Here is a 14,150-nt window from a genome sequence, read left to right as displayed (position 1 = left end):
TATATAAATATATAGGCCTTATGCCTATCCAATGTATGTTTAAATCTCCTCTCTGCATTAAGCTCTACCACTTCTGGTAGGAGGCTATTTCACTTATCTACCACCCTCTCAATAAAATAAAACGTTCTTACATTACATCTAAGTCTTCTGACACTCTAGTCACATTACGACCTCTTGTCCTAATAGTTCTCCTTCCTTCTTGTACTTTGTTGAAAGCCAAATTCATAATGTATCTATTATGAGTGAGGTTTGTGCTTAGATGCTTTTGTAATATAAATGTATCACTGGTTCCATTGTGTTTCAAACTCAATTGTTTATTTGCTAAAATAAATTACAACCAGCTTGTAAAAATGGGAACAAATTTAGACTTTACAAAGCATTCTGAACATTTGCAATTTAAAAAAAAAAAACTAATTGTTAGAAAATGCGGGGTTGCCTATATTATCCATTTAAAATCTAAAGTAAAAGGAAGCAAATTCACTGATAAATGAACCAGAACCTACAAGAGAAGGGTTTTTATAAACAGTTCACTAGAGCAAGTAACAGAAGCAGCTCAAGAGGAATCAATTACATTTTAAAACACATTTTGTCCTATTTTCAGTAGATTTTCCTGTATAAACAAAAACGCTCATAGAACAATCGCCTGCTATGTAAAATTATGCAAAGTATATAAAGCATTATTATAATTATAAAATCTGCCACCCACAAGATCAGATTTATTTAACGTCAGAAATATACTGTATATGTGGAGCAGTCATTATGGAAACCTTTGGAATTTTCTAAATGAACGATTCACATGTAGCACTTTGCTGAAGTTGGATTTTACAGATATGGTCCATTGTGTCCTGGACATCACATGCAACCATTCTGATCTGATTTCCACTGAGTGGAAAATAGACCATATTGAGTGGGGCTTTCATCTCTCCAACTAGGATCATTGTTACCTTACTTGTACCCTCTCTTGCAGATATGGTTCACACCAGCACTTTTTCTTATATAATGATTATGAACTGATGGTTGGCACCACTTGGTCAAAGAGCTCTTATCCCAGATGTTTTAGATAAAATCCTTATTCGCTCAAAAAAGCTCGGAACAGCTGTATTAAATTACATGAATCTACATGTAGCCCATTCATATTCCATCTTAAATAGAAGGATAATTGAAAATGAAGTGGGTCAGGGTGCCCCCTTCTCAAAGGATCTAGCATTAAATATAGCTTTGGTCTCATTTGTAGCCGAGTTTCAAAATCATTGAAGCTTAGAGCTTGAGGCTTTTAATGCATGACATTCGACCCATATTAGTAAAACTTAACAGATGTATAAGTATGGGATTTCCGAAATAATGCTTGAGCGACTTCCACAAACAACTTTAATGGTCATTAACATGCCAAATGCATAACTGTTTAAAGGGCCAGTAAAATGTCATCCCTTGTTTAAAACACTATAATTATCTTTAACTTGCCAATAGTCCCAACTCTGATGCCATCATGAACGGAAGGTATGCAGTACAGATAACAGGATATAGAGATTTCTGGAGCTAAGAACAGAAAAGGCAGGACAAAGCTAGAGGAGTAGAATCAGGTTGCAGAAAGAGGAATACAGGTTACAGGGACAGGCTACCCAAATAAATACAGGACTAGCCTAGGACTATATGATAACAATTAGAGATTTAGTCACATCTTATGGCCATAATATGCTTAGCCCACCACTACGCCAAAGTACTCCAATATCCTGTGGGTCCTAACGCTAAACCCTGCCTACTGAAGTACTAATAAACTGAACATTGAAACTAAACACATATCAGAGAGACATACCTGTAGACTGCAGACTGAGACAAACATACCAGGTGGGGCACACCTTATAAAGGGAACAGTGCTGAAGCAAAGAGCAGAACTGGAATCAAGGAATCAGAAGCACAGTACAGAGCACAAGGAAATCCAGGAATGGATTACAGCAAAGGGGAACTCTAGTGAGACTGGGAAATTCAGAGATATGCAGCTCCGCAGCCTGGATGGGGCATGACAACGGGGCAGAAATCAGGCAGAACATGGGTGGAGAGTGGCATAGGCAATTCCATCTTGGATTATAATCAGATTTAATTCTGATCACTCATTATATTGTACTGTCTTTTACACAATCAAGGTAAACATTTAAATTAAAATTGGCCCTGGCTTTTTAAGGCCGGCAGCCAATAAATTATGTGTATTAGTCCGAGCTCTGTGCTCTTACACTTTTACAGTGTGTGAGCACACTAAAAGATGGATTCTCAGGAGTTATCAGGCATTAGCTTGTTTTGACCAATGACCAGTCAGGGCCTGTACATAAAATACTTTTCTCATTCACTGTGTACCTTCTAAATGTGCCAAAATTCATCCAATTGTAATCCTTTACAAAGTTCCTAATGGCCCTTATGAAAATCATTACTTGTTAGGGGGTAAATATATACTAAATTAAGTTACCTATTTTGTAGCTGGTATTTCTACTATGATGTGCCAATAGAAAAACACCAGCTGATTCATTAAATTAGAACAGAATATGAAGGCCCCAGTTCCAGCGGTCCTGAAAATTTTACCTGTTGCTCTGAGACCCAAAGATAGGTACAAAATTCAAGAAATCCTTCACAGTTCCCCGGTTCCCATATTTACTGGGTATGGACACCCAGCTACTTTCTTTGCATTAAGTCAAGCATCCTTCTAAGTTGTAATTTATACTATACCCAAACACACTGCAGGCCTCTCAAGCTGAGAACAGGCTAATGACCGCTAATTTTTCAGTGGACACCTGCTGGCAAGCTCAGTTTGGGTTTTTCATCAACGATTAAAAGAACACGATTGCTAATAAGAGAGTATTTTTTTTCCTTTTTTTGACCTTGCTATACTCTAAACACTGCATTTCCTGGGGATGACATGCAAATTGCTGAAAATGTTCAGCTACAAACTAATCTACAGCTCATGAGCTTGATGCTGGAATCAGGAAATCGGATCCATAGAGACTTTCCACCACCTCCCATTTTCTTTTGCATTTTTATTAAGACCAGATGTGGGACGCTGGAGATTCTATGCAACAATATCCTTCAGTATCGTCCAAAGTGCTTTTACTGCAGCGAGTCTGGCAATTGACTTGGACACAACGTCCAAAATCAACAGTCTTCATCCACTGCAGAGGCCAACCTGTCAGGTCCTGAGATTACCAGATGTTTTGTTAAAGAGCAAAACAGTATGAGGTAAAGTTGCCTCTTCCGTACTAGAATGACAGCTCTTACCTCGCCCTTGATGTTTTTGCCTTTAGAAGTTTCATTCTCCTCACTTTCAAGTACATTTGTCATAATATGGCTCACAAAGCAATTTTCTCAATCTTCATACTTTGGGAATTTGGAAAAAAAATTCTAACCTTTTCCCTTTTCAAGAATTTTTTTTATGTAATAAACTTCAAATGTGGTACCCTTTATTTAAAGTAAGCTAAAGATAAAAGCTGTTTGGCTAATTTTTGAAAACAGAGCAAGATGACTACTGCAAGCCTCTTGTTTAAATCATAAGATTGTGACCCATGCCTAAGACATAAGGTGGTAGAGCAGATAAAGCACCTAAAATAAAGGCTGTTGTTCATCATATATATGCACAGTTTCATAATTATTCTAAATGATGACATCATTATTGTTTTTCAAATTAACCAGAAAGTTAACAGAATCCCAAAAATTTTTTTAACTTCCCTAAATGGATAAAACAGCCAATAAGCTTGTGCAGAGCAAAATTCCATGCGTGGAACACATAAATGATGTTGCTGTAACAGCTGCTTATTTCTATGCAAACCTAAAAAGGCTAAAATGTGATTAATTTGACCTTTTAAGAACCATACGTGTTTCTACAGCAACCCAGAGAAAAGAGAGACTGAAACGGTTAATGAAATACAGGATGGTGAAACAAAAAAATCAAAGGAATAAAATATTTGTTTTGGTGTTTTTGTTCTTATTTCTCATGTATAGGAATTTTGCAGTAAATGTTGTCCCATTAATTCACTTCTGGTGTTTCAGAGTAAGAAAACAATCTCACTGCTCATCATCATTATTATTATTATTATTATTATTCTATGTGTGACATTATGCAGTAAAATACATTCTGCCAGGCTGTACATTGGGAATTTCTGTGTCTCTTAGGGATTTGAAATAAATATTTATTTGCAAACATCATACAAAATTTCTTAACTGCACAGTTGTGCACTTGTCATTGGTGTTTCAAGTGATCCCCAATTCACACAGCAAATTCAAATATGTTCAGTCCCCATAGTATATCATCAAGAGATGTCTGATATTTAATAGTGTACATTTTTCCTTTAACATTAAATGTTTCATTTTCCCAAGGAAATTTTATTTTCATTCAATTGAGGTTAAAATTAAAAAAAGGTTAAAAAAGTTAGTGATGTGTTTTGGGCTTGTTGAGTTGGGGAGTTCATGGTATTCAGCGATGATTGTTTTCTGTAGTTTAATTTTAGATACCTCCAGAACACATAGAAAATAATAAAATACTTATGGAAGGATTTATATATTCAAAAAGGGCACAATAATGAAGCAATCAAACATGGAGAATCAATCCACACCTAAATTGATTTTATTTATAGGGTCAGTTTTACATTCTGGAACCACTTATCCCTAATTATTGCATTAGGTAGCTACTGCTAAATTTTCCCATCTGTTTGTGTTACCTCTCTCCTATTTTACACATACACCTTGTTTACTTCACATACACTCTGTTTACTCCACTACATCACCCAGTCTACCTTGTTCAACTATTTGATTTCTCAGCTGCCTAGACCTATTCTATTATTTTATCTTTGCCTCTACCTGGAAAAGTCTCTGTGAGTACCCGTGATGGCCCTGCAAAAAAAAAATAACATTCCACATCATGTGTTGGGTTGGAACTGGATGAATAAAGCATGGAGCATTTGCAGCCAGATAAAAAAAGCTGGATTAAACAAAGACCAGCAAGAGCATTTTGACAGAGTTTCTAATTTAAGTATTTAATTCCCTGGCTCATTTAGTTGTCGAGCTTGTATAATTTAATATTCAAGCAAAACAAAAAATAACATAAAAGAAAGATTAAATATATTGCAATATCTGCTTAATTTAATTAAATGCCAGAGGTTAAATTCAACTTTCAATTTAAATCGCAAGCCAGCCTTAAAGGTGCCTTAAAGTAATGCAGGTTGAAGCAAATCTATTACAAAAGCATATTTTTGTGCTTATATTTTTTGGGGGGTAGATAATGGTACATAGTGCCACCACTATGACACTTTGTGCGACATAACTGATTTAACAGGAGCAAAATCATTTTCTGCTCAATTACATAGAGCTCTCACCATTAAAATGATGAGCTGTCCAAGGCTTCATGTGCCAAAGCATAGTGGCTTTGGTACATTAGTAATTTCGATACTACGACATATTGATGGTAGAGATTCCATAACAAATTGAAAGGGCAGTTTGTAGACAGGCTCATTGACCCAGCTCAGATCTGTCCGCTGAATCGTTAGTTATGTGATTTGTTGTATATGAAGGGTGGTGGTAATGGTTTTGCATCTCTAAAGGAAAGCAGGTACCTTAGCAGGTGCTAATAAGAATTAAGGAAAATGTTAATAATGTTAGGGCAGGTTATTACCACAGCAGAAGCTCATTACAACCAATGCAGTACAAACAGTTAAATGAATGTGTTAAATGAACTGTATTTGTTTTCCTCTGGCAGCTAAAATATTTATTAACTAATATTGTTATGTTCCAAAAAAGTGACAGTTGTGGGTGTGGAGTGATAATAAATAAGTCCACGTAAATTGGAGCATTGGCATATAATTTAGCATAGGAGTAGCATAGTGGCTTCTTTTTATACTACAGCCCATGTGTTGACATTGAAAGTGTTGAAGTCATGTCATCGGTATACCCACGTGCAGGGTGTTTTTTAGCTTTGTATTGTGTGTTATACTTTTTAGACGTGCCTTCTGGATTCTAAACAAGTTTTTTTTTTCATTTCTAGAACTTACTTATAGAAATGTGTCTATTAGAGATGCGATAATACTATATGCACCCAACTGAATGGCTTGGAAGGATTGTCTTCTATTGATTTTAACGTAGCTTCCCTAGTCTAGATTCCAAAATCACTTCCAGGATGTAGTCAAGGAGTTGAATCACAAACCACATATTTTCAAACATTTTTCTTTATGACAGTGGTAGGCAACAGAGGCACCCTTTAGGCTCGGCTGCTATGATGTTCAGCAAGCTACCTGCCTTACCCCTGACCCACGACCCCCCAGCTCTCCAGGTTTAACTGGGAAAGTGTTCTTATGAATGTAATTGGGAACTTGTATGATATTAAGATAACAAATTGGCTGGACCAATAAAACATCTGGCACGGGTTAAACCCAATTATAAACAGAGTCTCTCAGCCTTTATAGGATCGGTTTTATGGGCATCTCACTCACAAATCAATTCCCACGAGAAGACTCCTTTTAACAGTAGTGCCGAGAAAAGTAAAGTATGCAACATATTATATGAATAAAGAAGAAGTACTGATGAACACATGCATTATATTATACAAAAGAATACACAAAAGACACAAAGTATCTGCTTCTAAGGCATACTAAAACAGCACCTTTAGGGATGGATGCTGGTGATTGAAATAACGTTGGCAACTGAGCCTAGAAATAAATAGATTGCTGCACATGCTCTATGGATATAATCATAAATTCAAAAACGTATTGGCAACCTACTCAGAGTCTTCATCAGGGCATACAAAAAAGGCATCCCAGGCATGCATTGGCAGAAAAAAATGATTAAACCCCAATAATTTACTCACGTTAACTGGTCTCCTGTGCCCCTAAAATATGTTACTGTAGCCAAATGCTTAATAAACTTCCTACCAGATCCATCTCTGGCATCACCATTTATATCAGGTCATTACCACTATCACACTAGCTTTCTGCCACACAGGACCCAAAAGGTTTATGAAGTACATGAAGTATATCATTAAATCATTAGATATACAACTTTTTTAGAAACAAAATATGATGTGTATTGTGAAAAACTTCTTTTATAGTTCTCCGACTCTTTTTAAAGCATACATTTGCAATTTATTGGCATTTTTCACACTTCTCAACATATCAAGTGGTCAAGGAGTCGAGGCCAGAATGGTGTGAAAAATTGTCCCTGGCACTTTAAGGCCAGGAGCCACTTAATTGTAACATAATTACTCTGCTACTGATTAATTGTGCTTTCTTACTTGGCATTGGTTGGTTATTATTGATAGATACATTGAATGGGCCAATCACCGTATAGCCCCTCCTCGTCTGATGAAATGGTGTCAGTGCTACAAAACACAAAGTTCTGCTAACTAATTTGACCCAGGGAGCAGAACACAACTTCACCACTTTGTGCAGTACTGACCAATAAATCTAATTTTATATATATATATATATATCTATATATATATATATAGATATATCTATATATATATATTCATTTTTAAGTTGTTATTGTAAGGATTATTGACCGCAGTGAATTGGACGGTGAGCTCCTTTTACATTTTTAATAAACATTTTGCAGCAAGAGGCCAAACATTAAATTGCCATTTCACAGAATGATACATAGTATTCATAGCTTTTGTCAGACTATCCCAAAACGTACTGCTCTCACAGGTTTTACCTTTACTGTTCATGCAATAATTACATATCTAAAGCTCCATAAAGGTGACTTAAATTCCAAGTTGTGTTACTTCCTATCCCACTAAACCACATAATGTCTCCACTCATCTTCCACGGTTCCTGCCTGTCATCCTTCCCACCACACAGATCAGATCGCTTATCCTTGTCCCTGCACAGGCATGTATCTTTCTACCAGTAGAGTGAAACCCTCACCTTTGTGCCTTGTCTGTACTTTCCCATGCAAGCTGCAGGCCCACAAGTAATGCCGAGCTGCCACGCTAGGAATAAAGGGTTATTTGGGCAGTCGCAGAGGCAGCTAAAGTGTTCCTATCACAGAGTTTACCACTCTATCCCGCTGTCCCATCGTGGTGACACTCTACCTCCCATGCTCCTCTCTTGGTGTCCAATTCTCCAAAGTTGGAAGGTATGAAAATCCATACTCACCAACATTTCCTTCCTGGATCCCGGGACAGGGGGCCTAAAGTTGGCCGGCCATGCACTCTGTTGCGATCCTGCAGCGTTGAGCTCTACGCTACCCATAACAGATTCGGAGTGGTTTGGAGTGTTTAGGCTGTGTATGTCTTAGACATATACCGTTAAAACGCAATGCTGCCTGTGCACAATGTAATGCACCGTGCATAGGCAGTATTTTTATGCTGAATTTGAGCCGAATTTGATGGTATGGGACCCAAAACATGGCCCAATATATCCAGTCAGTGGCAACATGTATTTATATATATATATATATATATATATATATATGTAATTTGAAAGCTGCTAGGGTTGTTGTCCTGTAACAATTGGGTTTAGTGTCAAACCTACTGATGGAGTATAATACATTCTAATACGCGTATGTTGTATAGGTTACAGTTAAAAGTGTAATATTACATATATTAAATGCGCTTCCCTGCAGTCCTCCTCTCTCTCTTTCCACCTGAAGACATGCAGAATCAATACACATTTGCATTTGAGTCTAGTTGCTGTTGACCTGACCTGTCTATAACTTGTTCCCTTTGCTCGTGCTCCTATCAGCAATGTTTGCAGTATTAATCCCTGTTTTAGTGCAGCACACAGCGTTGTCTCATATTGTAAAGTGCTGAGTGGCGATGTCAGCATGCCACATAACACAAAAGAAGAAGACTAGTCACGTCCGTCATTGCTACGAAGGCTTCCCATCATAATGCTGTTTACATTATTAACAACAATAACAATAAGGTTCAAAATTATACTCTCAAAGCCGAAAATATGCTGAGATATTTTATTTTTCATAATCCATTCCAATTCACAGAGATAATCTTTAAATCCTTCAAGAGAAAAATAATTGCTGAGATTAAGATCTCATTTAGTTTCTTCAAGCTATAACAGGGATGTTTAAACTAGATAAAGACTTAACTTTTTTGGCTGAAAAGGTGTAATCCAATAAGATAATTCCTTTTAAATTCTCTTTTTGTCGCAATACTGCAGGGCAAACGTTCCAGTGTTTCGTACAGTAACGCCATGTGTGATGCCTCCATAAGAGTGTAATTAGTTCTTAATACGGAAGGCGGTTAATGAGGATGATGAAGCCACAGTCCCAGATATATAACCGGCAAAAGAGGCTCCTTCCATCTTCACCTTAAAAACAGGGCTGACCCTAGGGTTTCTATCATGTCACTTCCCACCATATTTCAACTAGACACCCCAAAATGTTCATAATTCAAATTTGAAGATGACGATGGTGACAATTATTTTTTATATTATCCAACTACTCACATATGTTTCTAGCACATTTTAAACTGATCTAATTATGATGTTCATTTGGATGTTAGACATGCAGAAGAGAAGTTTGAATGGACGAACATCAAATGGCCTATACAAAATCTATTCACTAAGGCAGGGGCGTCCAACGTGCGGCCCTCCAGCTGCTGCAGGACTACATTTCCCATACTCCTCAGCCTGCCCCTTAGCTGAAAGAGCGCTATGGGAGATGTAGTCCTGCAGCAGCTGGAGGGCCGCACGTTGGACGCCCGTGCATTAATATATTCTTCAAAAAACTTCAGGGGGCAGGGAAATGACTAGATAATGCTGCCTGTTCCACAGTGAGACATAGATCTCAGCTTCCCGGAAGTAAACTAAATCACTACAAAATTACACTAATAAAACAATGTATCTCATTAGTTTATGAAACTGTTAGTATATGGCCAACTGAGGAGAGTTCAAAGATTCCAATATACTGATATGAATTTTGAAACAGCTGCAAGGGTAAATCAATGTCAGGTTTGAACAGTATCAATGTATCTATTACTTATACAGCTAAGCCATTCTCCTAGCCAGTTTTAGTGGCTTCCACCCTGCATACACACATAAGCCGCTGAAATGAATCTTTCTGCGTGACACATTTTTTTCTACTCTGCAATCTTGTGGTGTGGTGAAAATGTCATTAGGATGTAAGCCCCAAAAGGTAGACCGGCATTAACATACAGGCAACCCTGGGCAGGGCACCTAGATGGTAGGGGCACCTCTGCCAGGATGTCTGTTGGATTAGTAAGGCGGTATACACGAGGAGGCTCCAAAACCAGAGTTAGCCACAATTGACTCAATGACCTGACTAAACTTTAATTGATCTTAATGGTGTAAAACCAAATAAACACACTGGACAAGTAAAGCAAAAACAAAACCTTATAGCAAGGGTGTTTAACCCTCTCAATGCTGACCCAGTGACTTTGTCAAGTTCTGTGAATAATAGACTTAGAATTATAAGAGGCAAATGAGCCCAATTTCCGAGTTGCTGAGATCCTTGCATACTGTTAAGGGATTTCTGCCAAAGCAATAATTGGGCATTCAGTACTGTTCTGGGATCTCCACCAACTTAAATTAGAAACATGTGTCTGTCATTTTACACTTTAGATACCTCAGGTCTCTTTCTACAGTCCCTTTGGTCTAACTGCTGGTAAAGAGGTTTGGCTGCTCTCAAAGCAAACCCTTGTGGTTTCATTACGTGATATGGTCCTTACATGCATTTTGGCTCATACCCTTTATTATCTTTTAGTCAAGGACTGAATTGTGCCGCACAGATTTTTCTGACTACAACCAGATTTTATGGCATAAAGGATATGTAATTTAATGTATATATATATAGAGAGAGAGAGAGAGAGAGAAAGAGAGAGATAAATATATATATATATATATATATATATATAGTTTAATAAGCTTCTCATAACCGTTATGTCAGTTCATCTTAATAAAAAGCAAGGTGCCCCTCCCCCGTAGGTGCTGGCATGTGCCCTGCTCTCCCTGTCATGACAGCAGTGCTATTGTGACATCATCAGAGCATAATAACCTCACACTGGGCGTGGAGCTTCAGTACTAGAGGAGACAGCAAGCTACTTGTAGTGACTGAACCTCCAGTAGTGCAAAAGATTAGTAAAGAGACTGACTTTTATTTCTTCATTTTGACCCATTTCTCCTCCTGCTTTTGTGATCGCTGAGTGAGGCAAGTCAGGGCAGATATTGTCGCAAAAACAACTGACGAGATGGGGACAACACTAGGCCCCTGGGAATGGATGTGTACCTGCTGCAAAACCACATGTGGCCTATGCCGGCGTGCCTGCCCCTGCGCCTGTTCCTGCAACTGTCCTTGCTCCTGCAAGTGCCCCTGCAAGTGCAAGTGCCCCTGCGACTGCCCCTGCGACTGCCCGCGGGACTGCGACTGCCCTCGCGACTGCCCCTGTGACTGCTCCCGCGATTGCTTGTCAAACCTGTGCCCTGAAGAAGTGAAGGTCGAGGAAGTGAGCGCCGAGGATTACATTGACGAGGACAAAAAGGAGGTGAGAGCCCAACTCCGAGAGGACAACGCGGTGAAATCTTCTCTGAGGAGCTGTGGCGCCTTCACCTTTGGGTTGATTCTCACCGCCGTGTATGCGGCCATCGTCCTCTTTGTGAAGAACTATAGCCTGAAGTACTGCATCGTGTCCTCAGTGGTCATCTGCATCCTCCTCACCCTCGGCATGGCCTTCTTCATGAAGATGCGGGTCACAGTGTTCCTTATGCTGCCCCAGCTCTTCTCAATTGAGGGCAAGACCATCGTGCTCCTGGTCGCCTTCTCGCTGGCCTTACAGGGACCTGCAGCCAACACCTTGGAGAATTTCCGGCGCTCATCTGAGTCCGTGTCCTGCGGCGTGGAACTGGCAATGAACCAGACCAAGGAGCTCCTGGAAAAAGTTAAAAGGCCGTTAGTGAGTGCGCTGGATATTCTGAGGAACATCGGCCAGAGGCTGAAAGGAGTGGCCGATCGGGCCAGAAAGTTCTTCAAGACGGTGACAGACGGAGTGAAGCACATCGGACGCGTCCTGCGGAATGTGTGGCGTTTTATCGCCAATATCGGGGAGGTCTGTAACGAGGAACTGGAAGTTCCCTATCTAAAGTGCAGGAAAATATTTGACACGGCACGGAATCAGTGCTTCCAGGTGATGCCATTCTTGTCATTCCTGTGCTACATTGTGGATGCCTTCAAACCGCTGTGTGGACTGGCTAAAACCGTTACAATCCTATGCCTCCTGCCAAAGTATCTCCAGAAATACGTCCGAAAGCATGTGAAAAACCCCATCATCAACATGCTCCGCAACATCAAGGACAAGTTTGAGTTTAACGTGACGGTTATTCACGACTTCGACATAAACCTGAACTCCAGCAAGAGCATCAAGCAGGTGGCAGTCGGCATCATGAGCGAAGTGCAGAGCACACTGAACCCCTATCTGGATGTGCTCAGCATGTTCAGCTATTCAATGACATTTGTTTGCCTCTTCATCTACATCATGGCCGCTCGGTACCAGCGCAAGTACCTCTATGAAGATAACCACGACAATATCTACATAACGCGGTCCTTCATAGAGCTGGACGTGATGAGAGCCAAGCAAGGGCGCAGAACCCTCCTGCCCCTTTCCGCCAGAGAGGCCTACAACTTCATCCTGCCAGGTTCGCTTTACCTGACCAAACGTGAGAGGAAGGGATATTCTTTTGACATCATCAACGTCTTCCGAAATGTTCTGGTGGTCGCATTTATGATGGTGATGGACTTCATCATCTACTGGGTGCTGGACATGGTGTATTACCTGCTGCAAGCGGACGTGGTTGCCAGAGCTCCGGTGACGTTCTCTGTGCTGATCAACGGCTCCGGTTATGCCAGCGAAATCTTCTCCAATGTGGTGTCTGCGTTTGACATCCTTCAGAGAGGGAACTTGACAGTTTTGTCAAAGAAATGCCTAGTCGCTCCGTCCGCCCCAGACTTTAAAGGATACATACTCATAGGTTCAATGTATGGCCTGTGCTTCCTCATTGCGATATTTGGCGTCTACATACGGAGGCTGCAGCGCGTAATCTGTGCCTATTATTACCCATCCCGTGAGCAGGAGCGCATCTGTTTTCTTTACAACAACTTGATAACCAAACGCACAAACATTGAGGACTCCTTGATCAGGAGCGTGAGGATGAATGCAGAGGACGGGGGGCACTCTAGCTTCCTGCAGGTCCTGGCGGCAAAACTCCCCGGGTGCCGCTGGTTTGCCCAGCTGTTGGGCACCAATGAGCAGTACTGCATGGCATGTGCCAAGATAATCACTGGCAGCGAGGGGCAGGACTGCGTGTCCTGCATCACCCCAGGCTGTAAAGGGATGTACTGCAGGGGCTGCTTTGAGATCCTTGATAACATCTGCACAATTTGTATGGCTCCACTGGCATACTCTGAGGCTATCGAAGAGGAGGTCGACTCCAGTGACGAAGAACAGGTCCACCTCTGGATCGATGCCATGAAAACCATGAAGGCTGGAGAGAAAGGAAAGAGGAAGAAGCTGAAAGAGGTTGTGAAGGATCGCCTCAAACAGGTTCTCCGTAGCCAGGGTAGCAGAGCAGCGTTAGGCGAGAAGCTCCTGGAGAAGTATAAGGAGGAGGTCCGTGGCAGGGAGGAAGATGAGAGCTCAGGAATCAGTGAGGTTGAATCCAGTGAGGACTCTGAAGATACAGATTTTGAATATCAGAACTCAACAGAGGACACTGACTCTTCAGATTCTGAGGACCACACGACCCCCCCATTCACAAAGTGGACAGAAGCACGAAGGAAGAGGGATCTGGTCACCCCCGCGCGGCAGAGGCCACCCAGGAGGAGAGGACGGCGGGCGGTGAAGAATGGAGGTGGAAATTAGAATGGAATTCAGAACTATACCCACCCCTTCTTCTACCTAAATTTCCTTTGTAATCCCTTCACCACCAAGTGAATCGGCTTGCATCCTGTTCCTGCTGGTTTAGACCACAGTTTTTTGCGCCTTTCACTCTTAAATAAATTTTGACTTTGGGTTTGGGAAAACAAATAGCAGGTTTCTTTTAAGACATTTTAAATGTTCTTTTTTTATTATTTTTTTAGAAAACGAACAAAAAAGGATTAATATTTCAGGTCTACTGTACGTATTCCTTTCAATATTTAATGTCCCCAGATGTGAG

General features: G+C 40.4%; 1 protein-coding gene across 1 annotated transcript; it reads left to right on the top strand.

The window, feature by feature from the left end:
- The first annotated feature begins 11,191 nt into the window (after nt 1-11,191).
- Nucleotides 11,192-13,855, top strand: LOC128504424 (DC-STAMP domain-containing protein 2-like). The gene has a single exon (XM_053474452.1). The coding sequence runs from the start codon at nt 11,192-11,194 to the stop codon at nt 13,853-13,855; it is 2,664 nt and encodes an 887-aa protein (XP_053330427.1).
- The last annotated feature ends 295 nt before the right edge of the window (nt 13,856-14,150 follow it).

Source organism: Spea bombifrons, chromosome 9, assembly GCF_027358695.1.
Source record: "Spea bombifrons isolate aSpeBom1 chromosome 9, aSpeBom1.2.pri, whole genome shotgun sequence".
NCBI lineage: Eukaryota > Metazoa > Chordata > Amphibia > Anura > Pelobatidae > Spea > Spea bombifrons.
The sequence above is the reverse complement of the archived record's forward strand: the minus strand, read 5'-3'. Positions and strand labels throughout refer to the sequence as shown.

Bases quoted from the DNA above. Each gene is read 5' to 3' on its own strand.
- LOC128504424 (XM_053474452.1), top strand. From the start codon at position 11,192: ATGGGGACAACACTAGGCCCCTGGGAATGGATGTGTACCTGCTGCAAA.